The sequence below is a fragment of the Gracilinanus agilis genome, chromosome 3 (assembly GCF_016433145.1).
Source record: "Gracilinanus agilis isolate LMUSP501 chromosome 3, AgileGrace, whole genome shotgun sequence".
In the NCBI taxonomy this organism is placed as follows: Eukaryota; Metazoa; Chordata; class Mammalia; order Didelphimorphia; family Didelphidae; genus Gracilinanus; species Gracilinanus agilis.
This window is the reverse complement of record NC_058132.1, coordinates 263,843,375-263,864,227: the sequence shown is the minus strand read 5'-3', so window position 1 is coordinate 263,864,227 and position 20,853 is coordinate 263,843,375. Positions and strand designations below refer to the sequence as shown.

The following is a 20,853-nucleotide window of genomic DNA, read 5'->3' as shown; positions in this document are numbered from 1 at the left end:
ATGAGAAGGAAAGTAAGCATTTGGAAAGGCAAAGGTGAGGAGGGTAACTTCCAGACATTAAGGACAATAGATAAATGCATGGATTTAGGAGATGGCATTTTGATTTTGGAGAATACCAAATTTGTTTGGAAAATAGAGTATAACAAGAAGAAGAATATGAAATAAGGATAGAAAAATATCATGGAATTTGGTTGTAAAGAATCAATAATGTATTTTAACCTAGATGTTATTGGAAACCTCTAAAGAGTTTTAAGCAAAAGAGAAAGATAGTCAGACTTGATCCTTAAGAATATTTTTTGGCAATTATATTCAGAATGACCTAGGAAAAAAAAGCAAAACTGGATGCAGAGAGACCAGTTATTTGACTGTCCAAACTATCCAGGGAAGTATAGGTCAGGGCTTTACTTAAGGTGATAGTTATGTGAGTTATAATGTTATCTCATGTTTACATAGTACTTTCATTTTTCAAAGTGTTTTATGTTACTCATCTCATTTGATCCTCATGACAACCCCATGAGTTAGATACTATTGTTATCCCTGTTTTATAGATGAGGAAACCCAAGCATGAAAAGGTTGTGACTTGCCCAGGGTCACCCAGCATTTAAATGTTTGATGCATGACTTGAACCATGGCTATCCTAAGTCTGAATCCAGAGCTTAATCTATTACACAGTGAAAACGGAATGGGTGAAGAGATCTTGTGTAGTTAAAATTGATCAAATAAAAGGGAAATGATTGATTGTGGGGAGTAAAAGAGAGAAATGAATCACAAGTGTGCCCAAAATTATGAATCTGAATAATTTGGAGGATGGATTGATTAAATTTTCATCCATATGTTTTGTCATTATAAGGGATATAAATATACCTAAAACCCTGTGATGGACACATTGAAACTATAAGTAAAAACTTTCCTGTTATTCTATTCTGAAGAAATAATCCCATTTTGTAATATTCCTTTTTTTCTGATTTCTTAAGAATCACTCTGATTATATCCTATGGCATGACTTGTTATTAAACTTCAAGAGCAAGAAGTAGATAACTTATGCTGAATTTTGTATTTAACCAAAATATTTTCCATTCTCATGCTTATACAATTCTTGACCTATTATTAAACCTCATTTATTTCCTACATGTACAGATACTATTTTTAAAGACATTTTATTTGGTTGAATATAACATGAAGGCTTTTAAAGACTAACATTTGATAAATGTTATCTTCATTTTTTGATTCAGTTAAATAAATATGATATGATTTAGAGTTGAAAGGAACCTTGAAGTTATGTAGTACGAATCTTTCATTTTATAGATGAAGGAACTGAGAAGTCCAAAAGAGTCAATTATTCAATAAATATTCATTAGGTGCCTACTATTTCCAAACAATGTGATAAGGCAAAACACAACCCCTTTCACAAGGAGCATCCAATCTGATGCTCAAAGCCATATAACAACAACAATAACAACAATAATAATCATCATAATAAAAGATTTAAATAGCACATTTTGTCAGTCCTAGAAGGAATGGTCTATTATTGTTCCCACTTTACAATGAAGAAACTGAAGCAGACAATAGTTAAGCAATTTCCTAAGGATTACATAGCTAATAAAGATCTGAGGTCAAATTTGAATTCAGATCCCCTAGAACCCAGGCTCAGTGCTCTATGCACTGTGGCATCATCTAGCTGCCATATATAGGTGAGAAGAGCCAAAGTCTTTCAATTTCAAATTTGGGATATTTAGGATATTTGAATTAGGAGATTTAGGAAATATCTGATATTTCAGGCTATATCAAAGTCAACATGCTGCAGCAGAAAATTACACTGATTCTGGAGGCAGAGAACCCAAGTTCAAATCTTGATTCTGCCATTTACTACCAGTATGACTTTGCACAAGTCACTTAACATCCCTAGGCATCAGTTTCTTCTTCCATAAAGCAAGGCAGTTGGAGTAGTTGGCTTTAAAAGTCCCTATTCTAGATTGAGAACTAGGATACTATGACCATTATAATTGCCTATGCCAGAGGTGTTAAACTTGTAGCCCCCAGCTGCTAAAATTCCTGGGCACAGACCAGATTAAAATGTAATTGGAAAATGTTTAATAAATTAAAAGAAAATATAACAGATAGTATTAATTTGTGGTTTTCTAAGTCCATATGTGGCCCACAAGATCCATTTCCATTTGAGTTTGACACCATTGGCCTACATAACACTAACTTTTAGTCTCCTGGCTCAATAGAAATGAAATCCAAGCAAAGGACTTTGACAATGTGGCAGAGACAATACTTTCAGTTTTAATCGGAGAGCATAAATGCTCCAGCTTTATGTTGTTTCTCCCCTTTCTCCCAAATCAGCTTCTTAACTTTGCCTTGTAGAGGCAAAAGTAAATTAATAAATATCTATTGGCAACCTTATCCACGAGATAGTAAATATGAAAGACTTTGTGAATTAGGGAACAATGTCCTTAATTTGAATTTAAATGCTACCTCAAAACTGCTTGAACATAACCTCTGATTTTCCAGCTATAAAATGGGGATAAAAACCATATAAATATAAGTTATTACTAGTCAATACAAATAAAAAGAATTTGTTAACTTAGTTGAAGCTTGTTCTTGCATTTAAATGATAAAACTTTGGGATTCAGCAGTGGCATTTTATTATTATTATTATTTAAACTCTTGCCTTGTGTTTTCATATCAATTCTAAAACAGAAGAGTCTGGGCAATTGGGATTAAGTGACTTGCCCAGGGCCAGCTAGGAAGTATCTAAGGTTAGATTTGAACTCAGGTTCTCCTGACTCCATGCCTTGTACTCTATCCACTGTGCTATCTTCCCCATGCTATTCTTTAGAGGAAGGCACCACAAACAAAAGTTATTTTCACATGCCTGATTTGGAATCTCAGAACTGAAAGGACTTTAGGCATACCTAGTCTGTCCCTAGCCAAATGCACAAATTTCTTCTGTAAAATCCTGACCGGTGGTTTTAAAGCATATACACTTAAAATTTATCTCCTAAAAAAATAAATAGTCCTACAGTTCTAATTTTTTAAACATTGATGAGAAAAATGTTTGCTAAAGTACCTATGCTTAATTCAGTAAATATTTATCATTCTGCATGAAGCTCTTTGCTGTGCTGGAAGATATATTTATAACTGGATATATATATATATATATATATATATATATATATATATATATATATAATTCTTTTCCTGGTCTGTATCTGTAATGATGGTGATTGCCAGGGTTTTTCATTCATTCATTCATTTGTTTATTTTGAATAAAGGTAAGTTTCCTTTAAATCACAGTACAGTGCTGCTTCTTAGGTCATCAAAATGAAGCTTGCTCCTTCAAGGGGGGGGAAAAAAACCACCTCAATCTAGAAATGACATTTCAACCCTGGGCTTTGAAATGTAAACTTTAAATGTAAAATCATATAGTTTAGTTCTTATTTTAAAGGAGCTAAAATAAAACCAAATCCTGGCCCCCACCCCCTCTTGGCAGGCAAAATCTTTATAGTAACACGAGTGAAAAAAAAAACTGAAGGATGTGGCTTGCTCTGTTTGGATGATGCAGAATTGCTTTAAGCAGTAAGCTTACTGTNTATATATATATATATATTTCATTCTTTTCCTGGTCTGGATCTGTAATGATGGTGATTGCCAGGGTTTTTCATTCATTCATTCATTTGTTTATTTTGAATAAAGGTAAGTTTCCTTTAAATCACAGTACAGTGCTGCTTCTTAGGTCATCAAAATGAAGCTTGCTCCTTCAAGGGGGGGGAAAACCACCTCAATCTAGAAATGACATTTCAACCCTGGGCTTTGAAATGTAAACTTTAAATGTAAAATCATATAGTTTAGTTCTTATTTTAAAGGAGCTAAAATAAAACCAAATCCTGGCCCCCACCCCCTCTTGGCAGGCAAAATCTTTATAGTAACACGAGTGAAAAAAAAAAAAAACTGAAGGATGTGGCTTGCTCTGTTTGGATGATGCAGAATTGCTTTAAGCAGTAAGCTTACTGTTTTCAGACAGCATTAGCAGCATCAGCAATACAACTGTGTCAGCCTCCTGAATACTGGATGCTTGTCATCGTACAAGGGGAAATAATCTACTGTATTTAGGATTTGTTCATATGATAATGGCTTAAACAGATCCTGATGGACAGACCTGCTGTTTGATGCTTTCTTCACTAGCCCTGAAGATGCTGAGAGATAGAGATGGCTGTGATGTTCTTTTATAAGACAGGAAATGCAATCTTTGGGGGTTTCTGGAAATAGAAGGGTCATGCAGCCTGGAACCAGTGAGCCATGCCAATCTCTAAGTCATCAGGTATGACCTCATGGTTTATACTGATATTATTATAACGTAGGGTCTGTGTTTTTCTTTACCCAGTCTTGAGTCATTTAGAATGTATTAATCAATTTGATTGTCAGACTGCCCACAGGCTTTTACAGGAGGAATATTTATAGTAGGTCACAGAACCTAAACAATATACATATTTATAAATGTGGCTGGTATTCTAGCTCTTGTTGGGATGGGGGTGGGGTGGAAAGGAAGACAAAATTATTTTATTTGTGTTTATATACAGTTTGGGGGGAGATGCTATATAGATTTTTCCAGATCAAGCTTGGCTACAGACAAGCCGCATTAAAAAAATAGAATATCAACAACATAATGATAGGATCAAGGTGATAAAGATAAACCATAACTAATTATTTTCTGGTCATTGCAGAAGGAAAACTCATTATCTTAGAGTTCTTAAGTAGAGAGGTAGATCTTCCTTTGATTTGGTGACTAGGTATTTAAAAAGTAAAGATCCAAACAACCAAAGTTTGGTCACAATATTATTCTTTTTATCAATTTCTAGGGTATAATAATGCTGTTTTTCAAATGTAGATTGTAATAACTGAACTGTTTTAAAAGGTCTCAGACTTAATATGTAATTCAATTACCTTAAGGTACAAAAAAACCCCAAACAGACCCAATACCATTGCTTTTCATCAGATTTCTTGAAATACTGATGCTTTAGGGGCTGCTAATGTAGATACTTGCTGTGCCACTATTTTTAGATAAAAGCCGATTATAGACCTGTCTTCTAAAATTGAAGCTTTGTGATATTGTAGCTTGTCTAGGATTTTTAACCCAGAAGAGTCAAGATTTGCCTGCTTTCATGTGGAAACAGGGGAAAAACATTTAAATAGGTTTGTATAAATGATAGAACACTCACTGACACAGGAAAATAGTTCAGTTCAGTACTTCCATTTTGTTCTGAAACTCTGCTATTTATTTCAAACTGTTTTCACACGTGATACTGCTACACATGAAATTCATCTTCTTGTAGCAGATCCCCAAGGGTAAAATACTTGCATAAGATCCTATACATGCATTTGAAGCACAGATGCTTATAGTAAAGCATTTTGTTCCCTTTTCATATTACATATATTCTAGGTTTATTTTAGAACAGCTGCCTGAAGCCCCTTGACCCAGAAAAATCTTTATGAAGTAATAAGAAGCAGTGTTTTAGCATTTCTCTACAAAGTTTGAACTTTAGCAAAGGACTATGGAAGGATCTGAAGGCCTTAGACCAAACTGATTTATTTTAGGTGTTGATCTGGCCTTTTTAATTAAAAACACATTGGAAAAAAAGTCTACTTACTGATATTGGCAATAATTTATAGGTTATTCAGTCTGCTTATCCAGTTTATAATCTTATTAATAGGGAAGACTGCCATATCCTTAAGCTTGCTTAGTTTTGGAATAATTTGACTATACCTTTCAGTTGCTATAAAACCTGTTTAATCTGTTAGAATTTATTTGCAGTCTTTGCATGTATTAGTCACTATGAGTACATTCTGTTTCTTGGCATTGTTTTGAGATTCCTCTAAGTATTGGTTTCACAGCATTTTGTTGTTTTTCCCTGTCTATGACCTTCTAAAAAGATCTAAATTACTCAAGGTTCTTTATTCTCTTCCTTTGTTGGTAATTAAATGGGGTCTTACAGATTTGTAAGGTGAAGAGGACAATTATTTCAAAGTCCGTAGGAATATGGGAGACATTTAATGGCATTGGATCTGGCCATTGCCATTCCAAAGCACGTTAAATTGTAAAACTAAAGGCTGGCTAGAATGTAGCAGACATTTGAAAAGTAATCCTAACTTTTACCCCTTTGATACAAGATAACCTTGACCTTTCAATTGTACAGCCTTTGGAAGCCTTCCTAAAAAGGTAGGCCATGTTTAAATGGTCTCTAACTACAATGTACAATGTTTGGAACACATTTAAAATGTATTATAAAGATTTTCTGAAGATAATGGTACACAATGAATTATTTGGTTAATTCTCTGTTGTATAAAATAAAGATATTAATTCACAGGGTTCTTCTTCCTCCCCCAAACTCTCTCCCCTACACAATGGAAGACTGTTGGCATAGTTGAAAGATTTCTGGTTTGAGAATCAAAAGACCGGGGATTGAATTCAAGTTTGAAAATATACTAATTCTGATCCCTTAGACAAATCTCACCACATATCCAAATTTCAGTTTCCTCATCTGTAAAATGAGGTTTTTAAGCTAGATGACCTATCTCTAAGGTCCTCTCCACCACTAAAACTATAATCTTTTGAATATTTCACATATCCCTTTGTTCCACTGAAAAAATAATCAGATCAACTAGTCCCTTGTGAAGGCATACAAAATTTAGATTATAGTAGCAAGATTAGAAGAGTGCTATAGATTTAAAGTAAACAAGAAGTTGAGTCAAAGCCCCAAGCAAAAAACAGAGACATGTTCTACAACTATTTGTATTTTAAACTAGTTTTAGTTACAATGCCATTACAAGAGAAAAATAAGAAAAGATATACAGCCAGATGTTCAAAGTGAAAGTTAGTAGCATACAATGTCAGTTTTTTCCCCTCACTTGTAAACCTCTTGGCTTATATGCATATATTTATCAATGCTGTATAAATGCCTTCTTTTAAAAAAAAGAGAAACATTTTCTTTTGCATTAAAACCCTTCCTTATGGCAAAGGAAAGCATTTTAACAAATCAACTAGTATGCAACATTATGCACTCTTGCTCCTCTCTACTTTTCTGTAGATAAAAGAATATTTTTTTCATTTGTCCAATTGAGCAAAGATTGGGGTCTTTACAGTCTCTGAATTCAGTTGCCTTTTAGTGGTGTGTTTAATTTCAGTCCATACCTGTGTGGTTCTTTCAATCCTCCTTTCTTTGATCTGCACCAATTCATATGAATCTTAACCTACTTTGTAGAATCCCTCATATTTGTTATTTCTTATAGCGCAATAATATTCCTTTACATAATATGTACCATGGTTTGTTCAACTATTCCCCAACTGATAAGAATTCACTCCATTACTAGGTTGTTGTTGTTGTTGTTGTTGTTATCTTGGTCTTTATTTATGGAAACATGTGAATGGGTGAAACTTTAATTATTTATTTAATAACTTTGGTCAAATAACATGAAAAGTTTTCAATGTGAATGCCATGATATAGTTAATAATGATGAATCAACTAAATTTTTAAATGCTTTTATTTACTCAGGCTTAGTATTAGATCACTGATTTCATTCTACAGTTTTGATACCCATGAAACTTAGTTTTGATCCAAAAGAAATTATATCAGACATAAAACATAGCCTTTATTGAAAAAAGATGCTAATAAAAATGAAAATAGTGACTCACATTTTTCTCCCAGCTATTGAGGCTCATTTCCAGTCAATGTATCATTTACTGATATTAAATTATAGTGGGAAAAGATAGTAAGAATTTGTAGTTGGCTAAAAAAATTCAAACTGAAATATTTTTGTACCTCTTTTAGAATTAAGTACTATTATGATCCTGTCTGGTTTTTAAATTTTATTTTTATTCTCCAATATGTATTCAAAAATTCACAATTGTTGGGGTGTAAAATAATTTTCCTCTAGTTATATTTAGCCAGATGACATTTCTTAAAGACCTGATCTCATATTCAGGAATTATGGGAAACTGGGAGAGAAAAGTAGACATTTAAAGGTTGATGGAAGTTGTTAATAAAGGTATATATATCTGTTTCCATTAAAAACATTAATTTTGATTGGATTTGATTGGAGGGAACCTAAGCATCAAGGACTAGAACAAGTTTGGGAACTCTAGTCACTTGAACAAGGATGGATTTTTTTCTAGGACAGAGTCTCCTTGGCCATTTCTTCTTCTTATAAACCATCTCTCATATTTCTTCTTTCTTGCTCTTTGGTTACCAAACCAGTACCTAATCTAAATTGGAGTCAAGCCTATTTCAGCAGATAAGATCTTGTCTTGGTCATAGTGAATATACTGATTTCTATTGAAATGCTCTTTAAGGGTCTTCATTTTGTCTTCTGAAAACTCATTGTTTTTTAATAACCAAATGCCATTATATTGTCTCATATTTTGAAACTTATAAAGACTGGGGAGGAGAAAACTAAAAATAAAGGAATAAGTAAAAATGGAGGTGATAGCTCCACTGTAATCTTCCTTGCACATACCATAACTGGATTTTTTGTTTTTGTTTTTGTTTTTGTTTTTGTTTTGTACTGGGTACTTCCTTTTAGGAAGATCATTGATAAATAAAGCATTCCAAAGGTGGTTGTCTGAAATAGTGAAAGGTTTCAAGATCAGGCTCAGTTAAGGAACTAAAAATGTAGAGTCTAGAGGAAAAAAGACAAGAACTTTAAGTATTTTAAAGGTTTTCATAAAGGAGAGGGATAGACTTATTCTACTTGGCTCTATAGAGCAAAAGTAGGAGCAGTGAGTGGAAAATGAAAAAAGAAAGATTTAAATCTGATGTAAGGAAAACTTCTATTATGATACTAATCAAATAATACATCACTTAAAGGCATTATTGGGTGGAATGTAAGAATAGTGACCAATTCCATGTAAGTACAATTTGATACTGAAGTTAAAGAGCAAAATAAGAGGGTGACTGAGTGAATGAATGAATATATAAAATAATTGCAATAGTCTGATTATAATAACCAGTTATCATGTGTCTGTAAGGGTGGTGATAGATCAAAATATCTTATATTTTAGTTAAGAGATTTTCATGAATTTTGCCTTTCACATAATGTATTGGAAGACATATTTTTATATATTTGAAAGACATAAAGAAAGAAATAACTAATTCTTGATTCCTATTTGTAAGGGTTTAATATTTTATATCTCTGGCAATTAGAAATGTGAAAACATTTGCCTGCTTAAAATATCTGCCAGTGAACTCTTTGAGTATGTGTGAGTAATTTGATATTTGGATGATATTTAAATGCAGAAGTCCCTAATTTTGTGGCATCACTAGATCCAAATACTCTTTTGTTGAGCAATTTTCTCAACCTGAAGCTTTCCTCACTGGGGATGAGGACTCAAAGTAAATGGAAGCAGCTTAAGATTGTGAATCCAGGAGTTCCCAGATTCTTGGCTGACCATCTCTTCTTTGCTTACCTCTGGGAAAATAACATTATAAAGAATGTAGAAGGACATTGCCTGAATTGAAAATGCAGTCCCAAAGGTTTAATGCATTGGGGAACTTTGAAGCTGAAGGTCATATTGATGAGGCAGTCCTTGTGCTTCATGGACAGAGGAGAGGGTAAAAAGAGGAATGAATGATCCTTTATCTAAAAGTGGCATGACTCACCCTACCTACTGCCACCAAAAAATTATTTGTTCCTATTAGTTTCTCTCCAAATTCCTGTTACATATACCATAATCCTGAGCAGGTAACCTGATTTCTTTGTTTTTGAGATTAGCCTTAAGTAAAAGACAATCTAGTAAGCTTATCTTAATATGAGAAAAAAATTGGATCATTGTGATGAAGCTTTGAGAGGAAAAAAAGTCTCTCAAAGGCAAATGGAAGTTGTGATTTATTCTGAGTCATGAATGTCATTTGAATATTCAACAGAAATAAAAAATATAAATGATAAAGCTTTGATCTAAACCACTTGTGTGTGACTGTGTGTGAAACAGTGTAAACACCAGGGCAAATATGTTTTTGGCTAGACCTTTACATCACTTCACCTAAAGTATCACCTTAATCTTTTATTATGGGATGAGTGGAAGCCAGATATTATCCAAGTATAGATTACCTTCAGGCTTTGTGACAGCTGGGCTATGATTCTTGGTATATAATTCAGGACAGTGTCATCTGTGCATGGGAATTGTGAAGAGTTTTGCATTTAATGCCTTTACTTCACTATAACCATATCCTTATAATGGATGGAAGTAGGGAAACCTTTGGAATAACCCACAGGAGTTGGATTGAAAGGAGAAGAGAAGACAATTTCCTTGCCCCAGTGGTATGATTTAGCTTTGACTTTTTTTGGACATTAGTCTAGTTTAAGAATAATCTAATGCATTCATTTGAGCAGTGTAAGAATTTAGATCACAATGGTAAAGCCATTGACCTCTAAGAGCCAAAGAATTCCTTGGTTACAGGATACAATTTTGTACCATATACTGTAATGTTCCCCAGCTGAGGCAAATATTTTCTGGAGGTTAAAATTGATTGTTGGCCATAAGTTAATTATATCCATTAACATGAGATAATTAATTTTTAAAACTTTCTATATGGCAGGAATCATTAACACGAATCTAAGACATGCTATGCAACTTGGGAACTGTGGAGATAAGTTAGAATCTAGACTATTAGTACCTATATGTCATTTTCCCTAACTTCTTTATTTTATAGAAGGGACAACTGTGGCCCAGAAAATTAATGTGGGGGCTAGAACACACATATATCCAGATGTCCAGTCCAGGATTCTTTACAGTCTACCATGATGCCTCAGAACTGTTTAATCTTTGGATGTATTGGTGGATAGAAATATAAATGAAAGATTGTGAACGAGTGGGGAAAATGTACAATTTCAGAATGTATGAATAGCATTGCCTAGATTGTAGTGAGATAAAATGTTGGGTTGGCAAATCAAAAAGCCTTGATTATGATCCTATGTCTACTTCCAGGGCAACTCTTGACAATTCAATTAACTTCTTTTTATCTCAGTTTTCTCACCAGTGAATAGGAATAGGTAGTAGTACTTTCCTCTGAAGGATGTCATAAGGACTCAAAGTATCAAATATCAAACTGTGTGAAATATAAAAAAGACAACCAGAGTAAATTCATTTCAGGAAAAGCAGAAGTTTGAAACTCATGGGGGAATGGGTCTGCAGCAGCCTAATCACTTGCTTGAAATAATTTAGAAAAAAATTTATGCTTTGGTTGAATATTAGACTAAATTTGTTTCAGTTTCCTTATCTGTAAAAATGATAAGACTTGTGCTAGATCAGGAGTTCTTGACCTTTTTGTGTCATGGACCCTTTTGGCATTCCAGTGAACCATTCTCAGAATCATGATTTAAAAGCATAAAACAAAATATGTATGTTATGGTGGAATTCAATTGTATTGAAATAGAATTATCAAAGCATTAAAAAAACAAGTTTATAGATTCTAAGATAAGAACCCTTAGAGATAATCTTTTGGATCCCTTCGAAATCCAAAGACTTTTGATTTTTTAAAGGCACTTTCCAGCTGTAATAAATCTGATCCCATAATTCTAGTTCATAGAATCATATAAATTTAGACTTGAGAGAGACCTTAGTGTTCATCTAGTCAAACCTCTAATATAGAGAAGAAGAAGCTGATACCCAAAGAGTCTATGTCAATTGCCCAACATCACACAGTTGGTAGAGGAAGGATCTCTTGACTCTCTGATCAGCATTTTTCTGTTATTTATGTTGAATTGCCTCTTTGTTTCTCTGAATAAGAAGGTATTCTGTAGTAAAACATTTTTCTTAATACCAAAGAAGATAAAACAATAAAGGTAAGTACCCTCTGTGGATGAGCCATCATGTTCGGCTTTGACAGCATCCAAATGATCTAGTCAAAATCAAGGACAGGAACTGATGCTTCTACCTTTGCTTTAAGGCAAGCTTAACACAGTGACACCAGGATGAAATATATTTGATTTAATAGTGCAAAGGGAATAAATCAGGGCTCAGCATTTTATTTTGAAAGAGGCTTGTTGTGAATGTTACAAATATGGACCATTGTAGCTCACAACACCTAGACTTTGTTTTTTTGTTTTGATGTTTATTTTCACCAGGCTGATTTCTGATCAAAACCTCATGAAAATAAATTATACCATTGATTTTTATTGGATTTAATAGAATAAGAAAACCACAAAATTATACTTACATGAGACAAGTGAAACTCATTATATAAGAAGCACAGCAGACCGAACCCCCCTTACAAAATTGGATTTTTATTAACTACTAACTTCAATTTTGATAGAATATGTTTATTTCTGGTTTCTTTAGGGGATAATCTTGAAATACAGGTCTATCTTCTTTCATCTTACTCACCCTTTTTTGTACATCTTGTGAAAATTGACCTTCCCTTTAGCCAGCCTTTAAGAAACTCCAGGGAGAAATGTCTCCACATTGAGTTCATGCTATCCTCCATGGTTGCTAGACTATCTGAGCCAGTTAAAATAAATGCAAAAAACTCTTCTGAGATGAAGGAGAGGAGAGTTATAAAACATAATATATATTTATCTAAATGATTATTTGGTAGCTCATTTTATAGGCACTTTCCTGTTCAGCAACCACAGAAGATGAAGTATCTCTATGGCAGGGACCATTCTATATTTGTACAGATTTGTGTTCCCAGAATCTTGACAATGCCCTGCACACAGTGAGTATTTAATAGATGTTTGTTAGATTGAACCAACAAGCCAGTCAATCAGTACTCATATCAGTAATGCTGTTACTCTGCCTTGGCAATATGAATGAGGGAAGCAGGAGGGAACTGAATATAGACCAACATTCAATAGTAACTTCATTAAGTCTAGACAAGTGCCCTGGCTGAGAGAGGACTTTTTATGCCAGTAATACTGATCCCTCTTCTCCTTTCCACTTTTTCCAGAACAGGAGTGTCTTGAATTACAGGGAAGAAGAAACCATACTTGGTTGTCCTCAGGTAGATGGAATAAAATTTGTGGATAGACATTGTATTATGAAATTTATTTGATAAATCTACAAGGACTTATTAATCAATATATGTCATGTACTCTGATCAATACCACAGATATGAAGAAAAATAGAAATTACCCATGTGCCCAAGGAGCTTATATTCTAATGGGAGAGAAAACATGTGTGTATATATGTACATATATATATGTGTGTATATATAGTATGTATGATTATGTATAAAGTATACATGCACATATATATACAGAAATATTTTACTATGAGCATATGCCTCTCTCTCTTTATATATATATATAGTATATATGTATAAATGTGTATAAAAATATAAATAAATAGACACAGACATAGAAGATACATGCCAAGTAGAGGCAAAATAACCTTTCAGTGGAAGATATTAGTAGCTGAGGTGACTGGGAAAGACTTTTTGCCCTTCAAAATAGTGCTTGAGTTAAGTCTTGAGAGAAGCCAAGGATTCTGAGAAGCAAAAGTGAGGAGGGAAAACACAGGGGACAGCCAGCTAGTGCAAAGGCATGGAGATGATATATAGAGTTTCATGTGTGAGAAACAGCAAGTGGCTGGACGGTGGAATACAGAGAAAGTTGTATGTACCCCAGAAGCCTGAAATGATAGGAAGGGATCAGGTTATGAAGAATTTTAAATGCCCAGCAGGGATGTTTATATTTGGTTCTTGAAGTAATATAGAGACATTGGAGTTTATTGAGTTGGGAGCTGGCATGGTCAGACCCACACTTTGGGGAAAACACTTTGACACCCACTCAGTGATGGATGTATCTAGTAAGGTCTTGCTTCTTAAACTGCTTATCACTGACATGAAAAGGGGCTTAGGAGCATATGGAATGGTGGCTGGGTGGATGAAATACTGCCAAACATTTGGTGTGTTTGATGCCCCACCACTTGCTTCAGGGCAGTCTTGCCAAGAGCATCAAACCCTCCTAAAGTAAATCGTGTAAACAGTGTTCAGAATCAAGTGCCCTCCTTTATGTAAACAACATTTGTGAGTTTCTGATTCCTTAGACTATTTAGGTAGATAATAGAAAACAAAATAATTTCAGGAACGATAAGATAAAAATAATGCATAACACAATCCTACACTTACAGTGCCTAGCCCCTCTTCTGCCAGTGGCAAAGAATGCCAAGTTCTTTTTTCTTTTGCCCTCCAGTATTTGAAGAGAGTTGTTATGTTCCCTCAAAGTCTTCCCCTTTTGGAGCTAAACTTGCCCTATTCCTTCAATAGGTTTTTTTAAAGACAATTTTAAGTACCTTTGTCATTTTGGTTATCTACCTGTGCCTCAGTGTTTCTTAAAACATGTTGCCTCCATTGTTTTGCATATCGGTTTTCCATTAATGTTGTTTAAGATTGCCTCCTTGCCCTAACCCAGTTCCCCCAGTAGAATAGAGCAGAGGTTGAATGAAGTAGCTACATACATCTCATTGTTGACTCACTAAACCTGAAATTTACCAAAACGCCTAAGTCATGTTCACAAACTCTTCTGGCTAGCCACATCTTCCAGTTAATTTTCAACCCAAGTGCAGAACTTGACCTTTGTTCCTATTAATTTTGTCTTATGTTTGGCCTATTGTTCTTGTCTTCTGAGCTATTTTGAATCCTGATTTATAAAGAAGACCTTTATAAAGAAGACCTTTTTGTTTTCCTGAACATTTCTCACATTGTTCATCTTATTCAGGTCTTTGGCTTTCCATTCTGCATTCTTCCTTATTTTTTTATTTTTCACCACTCCTTGCCACATTAACCTCTTGAGATACCTCTGATTTTCCTTCCTCATTAGTATTATTCAAATTTGTATCATTGGAACTTAATTTTTTTAAAGTCTCTGACCCTGCTTGTTTTTATCTTCCCTTTCCTAATCTTTACCCATGAGCTCATACCTATCTTTTCTTTGCAGTTATTGTTGACTTTTGTTTTGGCCTCTCTGGGTAGGTGGTACAGTGGATACAAGACCAACCATGAAGAGTTTCTACATCCAAAAACTGTCAGTGACTCCCTTTTGTTCTAATTTAAAATTCAAATCCTTAGCCTTATTTTACATCATTCCTCTTCACAAACTCTAAGGTCCTGGCAGACTAGATTATCTGACTTTCCCTAAGCTTGTTATATGTTCTCCCCCTTCTGTTCATTCATACAGTTTCTTCCACATGCCTGTAATGTACTTCCTTCTTGTCTCTACCATATAAGATCCCTACCTTTCTTCAGGGTTCAGTTCAGGTACCACTTCTTCTGTGTAACTTTACCTGGTCTCTTTGCCCCTACCTCAGGTGACTATGTTCCTTATAAATTCCAAGAGCATGTTGTCTAGATCTCTCTTTTACTCCCATAACTCCCTCCTTTGTCTGTGTACAAGTACAATGTAAGACTCTGAGAGGAGTGGCAACCATTTTTAATTTTGAATTCTAAGGATCTAGTTCAGTGACTTGCACATGATAGGTTTTTAAAAAGTGTCTGTTTAAAATATAACAAAGAAATACAAATAGAGAAAAACAGAGAGAAATGAGAGTGGTTCAAGAAGTTCTGCATTTAGACAAATTACACTTTTTACAGTTCCCTGGGCTCTGTGTTTCAGAGTGTAGACAGATCTTGAGTTATATAAGTCCTTTACATGTGAACATTGAAGAGGAATGATCCTCATGGGTTATGACTAGCTGCCTACAATTGCTCCATTTCTCTCACTTTCCCTCCCTTTCTGTCTTGCTACTTCTATCTAGGACTTCCATCCCTTCCTTCTTCCCTTTCATCTTTACCCCTGGAGACTATACTGCTGCTTATGGTTTCTTCCCCTGGCTCCTCTGCTAACTGAAGTTTCTGATTTTACTTTTACTGTTTTTTTAACTTTACTTCCTCTTTCTGCCCTCTAAAGGGTCTTTGGTTGTAGTATATATGTGTGGGGTGATGTGAAATGGAACTTATTCCCCGATGAATGAGATGTGAAAGCCTTAAGACTTTTCTTGTCACAGATGGCAATTTTATTCAAGTTGTTCTTAATGCTATTCCTACTATACTGAATTTTGCTCTTTGGTTCTTGTCGTTCTCAATTCTATTTTTTCTTCCATGCGTAAAGATGAAATAACACATTTCCTTTGCATAATTAAATGAACCCAGTTTTGTCAGTAACACTCCCTCCCTAGATAGATAACTTAGAAAAGACTACCACTACGTTAATAAAATTACATAAGGGAGGAGAGCTACTTCTTCTTTCAATGAACATTCATGAGCATCTTCTAGTTGTAAAATAGTAGAAATTATTTTATGTAGTTTTAAGCCATATTCATTTTAGGCATTATGATAACACTGATAACTTAAAATAAGTAATGTGAATGACAAATATCTAGTACAAAATGCATTTAAGGAAATTAGAAGGGCTCTTTACTTGTTTTTTTTTCTTTATACAATGCATTTATAAGAAAGAATACAATCAGAAGTTAATTTGGAAAGCCTTTGCATTTGTAGTACAGTTTAATATATGTATATGTATGTATATACATATACATATATTAGATACTAAAAACAACCTATTCAATCCTCAGTTTCCTCATCTATAAAATGGAGATAATAATGCTTGTATTACTTATCTCACAGGGTGACTATGATGAATATAAAGTCTTATAAATTATAAAGCTCCCTAAAATACAAACTACTAGAATCATTTGGCTTAAACAAGTTAAAAAAGACTTGCCTATAGTTACACAACAACTAAGTGGAGAGGCAGAATTCAGACTTTTTACTCTAAGTCCAGTATTCTTCTTAATGTAACAAGCTATTTCTCTGGTTATAGACATATTTTTTGAATATTGCCATTAGGTCAAAGTTTTTACATTTCTTTTCTGAGATTGCATTATTTTCTGATCAATAATGAGGATGATTATAATGTGCTATGTGGAGTCTCCAGCAGCTCCTGGAATATCTGGGTGGGCAAACGCACTAGTCCAGAGAGAAAACCTTGCTGGCACCAGAGTCAGGGCATTGAACACAGACACAGGGAGATGGCTAAAGGAAAAATGCAGAGAGCATGCTAGATGCAGGGAAAACTCTCCATTTTGCCTCCCCTCCCTTCTCTCAAGGTTTTAGCCTCAGAACACATCAAGACAGACAGATCTATCCCATCCTGGCTTAATCCCATCAATAAGACAGATAAGAAGTCTGCAGAGGGCAAGGAAACTCCAACACCCCTTCCTCACAGACTGCAGAGAAAGTAGTTACAAACTACTATTACCAGCAGGGCAAGATCTTACATCAAAGCACATTAAAACCATCTGCTTAATTTAATCAGCCAGCAGAGCAGAGAAGTCACAGGAGGGAAAGAAAGAAAAAATATGAGTAAACAACAGAAAAAGAAAAAAGAAATTACAATTGACAGCTTCTTTCCAGGAAGTGAACTAAGAGTAAATGAAATAGAAGAACAAGGAACCCCAAGCAAAACCAAAGAAACTCAAAGGAACTGGACACAGGCTTTGGAAGATCTCAAAATTCAATTAACTCAAGAACTCAAAAAACAATTAAGAGAGGCTGAAGTCAATTGGAAAAAGGAAATACATGAACTAAAACAAGAAAGTAGTGTCTTGAAAGCCAAAATTGACCAGCTTGAAAATGAAACAAAGAAGGTGAAAGATGAACTACAAAGAAAATCAGACCAGAAGGAGGATGACCAAAAAAGCCAGGGATTAAATTCATTCTTTAATAATGAGGATGAGGTGATCCAATCAGATGATTCCTAAGGTCTCCTCAAGCTCTTGATTCTATGATAATTTCTTCATGGTAGAGCAGTGTGATCACTGGAATCTAATGTCTAGAGAGGCAGTGTGATACAGAGGAAAGACCATTAGCTCTGGAGGCAGAGGTTCTGGGTTCAGATTCTGCCCCTGGGCTTCACTATTATGTGACCTTGCGCAAGTCATTTAACTTCAGTTTCCTCAACTGTGAGATGATTAGGCTGAGCAACAGCCTGCCCAGCATACCTTTTGGCTCTTGATTTCTTATTCTCTGATGTCCTAGGTGTCCTTACTTCTATTCTGCTTATGTTCTTTTGTTTTGTGTGTCCCTCTAGGGAAATCTTATGTTGTCACATGTGTTTTAAATTATCTAAAATCTTGAGAACACAGAGTATGAAAGGTGGTGATTAATCTAGACAAGGGATAGCAAACACATAAGCCAGATTAAAATTTATTTGGGAAGTATTTAACAAAATGAGTAAAAATACAATAGAATAAAGAGGATCTCAGTATGTGATTTTTCTAAGTCAATATGGAGCTGCAGGGATCTTTATAAATGCATTAGTGACCTTCATTTCTATTTGAGTTTGACATCACCAATCTAGACCATGAAGTTGAATCTTTGATTATATGTTCTTAGACCTTTGCCATTTTCTTGAATGCCCATGCCAGTAGCAATGAACCCCTTCTATGGCTTGGAAGTGAGTAAGAGCAGGTATAAATATTAAGTCCTATTGGCTCTAAAGAGTAGGCTTTCATTTCAACTCAACCATTGAAAAAGAAGAAAAGAATGGGGCCCCAGGCAATGAAAATTCAAATTAAACAAAGATCATGAATTCTGGAGGGAACCTCATTCTGAAAGCAATATTAGGGGAAGTTAAACTCAGAAATCATGATCTCAGTATTGAAACTGGCTCAGGTCCAACCATTTCACTTGAACTAGGGTCACAGAGGAGAGAGAGATTTCAATTCTCTTAAAAGAACCCTAAAGAAGGAATCCATGAATTGCCCAATTCTAGATAAAGTCTGGAACAAAGATAGAAACAAATGGCACTATCCTTGCCATAATAGTAATGATGTAAGATATATTGCTTATATTTGTGAAAAAAATTATCTAGTGGATGACTTTTCATCCTAAGCCTGAGCTCTGATTTGGAAAACTATAAAAAGAGAAGGTGTAGGTAGTGTATACGAAGATCAGCATTGCTGTGGAGAGCATAGTGGGAAAGTCAGTAGTTACAATGAAAAATGCATTTTTTGGGGAAAATTTTATTTAATGAATCAATTTAAAGTATTTTTCCATGGTTACAAGATTCATATTCTTTCCTTCCCCTCCCTCCAGCCCCCTCCTGTAGCCAATGTGCAGTTCCATTGGGTTTTACATGTGTCATTGATCAAGACCTATTTCCATATTTTTGATGTTTGCACTAGGATGATCGTTTAGAGTCTATATCCCCAATCACATCCCCATTGTATCTTTAACAATATCTTTTAAGTAATTTCATCCTTACTAAGATGTCTCTGTGTCAGCCCAATGATCAGTGGTCAAGGATCCTGATTCAGAAAATCTGGATTTTGCCATGATTCTGTGGTTTGTAAAACTATATGACCTTGGGCAAATCACTTAACTTCTCTGATGCACAGTTTCCTACTCTGAAAAAAATGGAGTTACTAATTTTCTGCCAACTTCAAAAAGATATTTTTAAAATTTTGTTGATTCATTTTCTTTCAAAAAATATCATTACTACTTCCCAATGACTGATTCCCTGCCTCCTCCAATCCACATCTCACCCCTCTCCCCTAAAGCAAGTCCTCTCTTTTAATTAAAAAAAAGTAACACATTGGCCATTTTTGGATATTTATACTTTATTCTACTCCTACAACCTACCTCCTTTTTGCCAGGGATTGATTATTAGACTTCTGAAGTCATGATGGTCATTTCATTGATCAGAAAGTTTTTCCTTATCATTATTGTGGTTATTATGTAAATTATTCTCCTACTCCTGCTTACTTCATCCCTTCAAAAGGTAGTTAGAAGGATCAAACAGAATCATGCTTTACAAATCTGAAAGCTCTATATAAATGTTATCTAAAACTATCACTATCACTATTATTTCTAAATATGACCTAGCCAACCCTTTTCCTATTCAATTCTGGTCCCCAAAAGTTATCAATCTACAATTGCTGTTCAAGATATAAAAGAGGTCATAACATCCTAGATTTAGAATTAAACCTTTAATTATACAGAGGAAAGAGCTAAGATCCATAGAATTTGTGACTTGTGCAAGTCCCATGGTAAGTTAGTAGCAGAGCTGGGACTCTAACCAAAGTCCTCATATTAATGCAAACCCAGTGTTTCTTCCACTGCCCTAGGCTGTCTCAGTCCCATCTCAGTCTTCAAAGATCTCTTGGCATCTCATTTTATAACCTAAAAGATTAGCTGTCTATTGCCTAGATTTATGTTGTCCACAAATTTGATATGCATCATTAAAAATATCAAGAAAAGATCAGGGATCTGATGCATCTCTGAGTTCATTTAGATTTGCAGCAGCTTTTGTTTAAGTTGTTATACTCTTGCATATCAGTTGAATTACATACCAAAGATACATATTCATTCTCTACCCTCTTCTTCCAAATAAATGATAACTAGAGATTGTAATGCCATGGAAATAAAATCATAAAAAACAAAACTATATTCTCATTTTCTCAGTTCCTGTGAAGGAGGGTGGTAAATGATGCCTGTGCTATCCCCATTCATATGACAAGTAGTTTAGGGGAAGAAAGAAATCTGGAACGAAAATGAATTGCTTCTCTCTTGCTACCTATCTGCTCCAGAGTGGTATGGAAAAGTTAAAAGGATTATAAAATGCCTATTAACAGTTTAAATTTAATGTCCCCAAAGAGCCATGACATCACTAGGTAGTTGAAGAGAAAAAGGATTGTCTAGTTTCTGAGATAGTCAAATAAATTACTTTAAGTCAGTATCATTTGATTCCTAGTTATTTTCACACATCCATAGTGGACATAATGATATCCATAAGCAGTTCTAGAAGGTACAATTAAGAAGTGCATTTTTTCACATGAAAATTATATTATCCAACCTG

The 20,853-nt window shown here is 34.5% G+C and overlaps 1 protein-coding gene across 1 annotated transcript in view; it reads left to right on the top strand.

Annotated features, from left to right (window-relative positions):
• The first annotated feature begins 4,243 nt into the window (after window positions 1-4,243).
• SLC4A10 (solute carrier family 4 member 10) overlaps window positions 4,244-20,853 on the top strand; it is a 257,844-nt gene continuing 241,234 nt past the window's right edge. Inside the window, exon 1 of the mRNA XM_044669107.1 lies at window positions 4,244-4,324. Coding sequence (XP_044525042.1) covers window positions 4,244-4,324 — 81 coding nt within the window. The remainder of the gene's footprint in view (window positions 4,325-20,853) is intronic.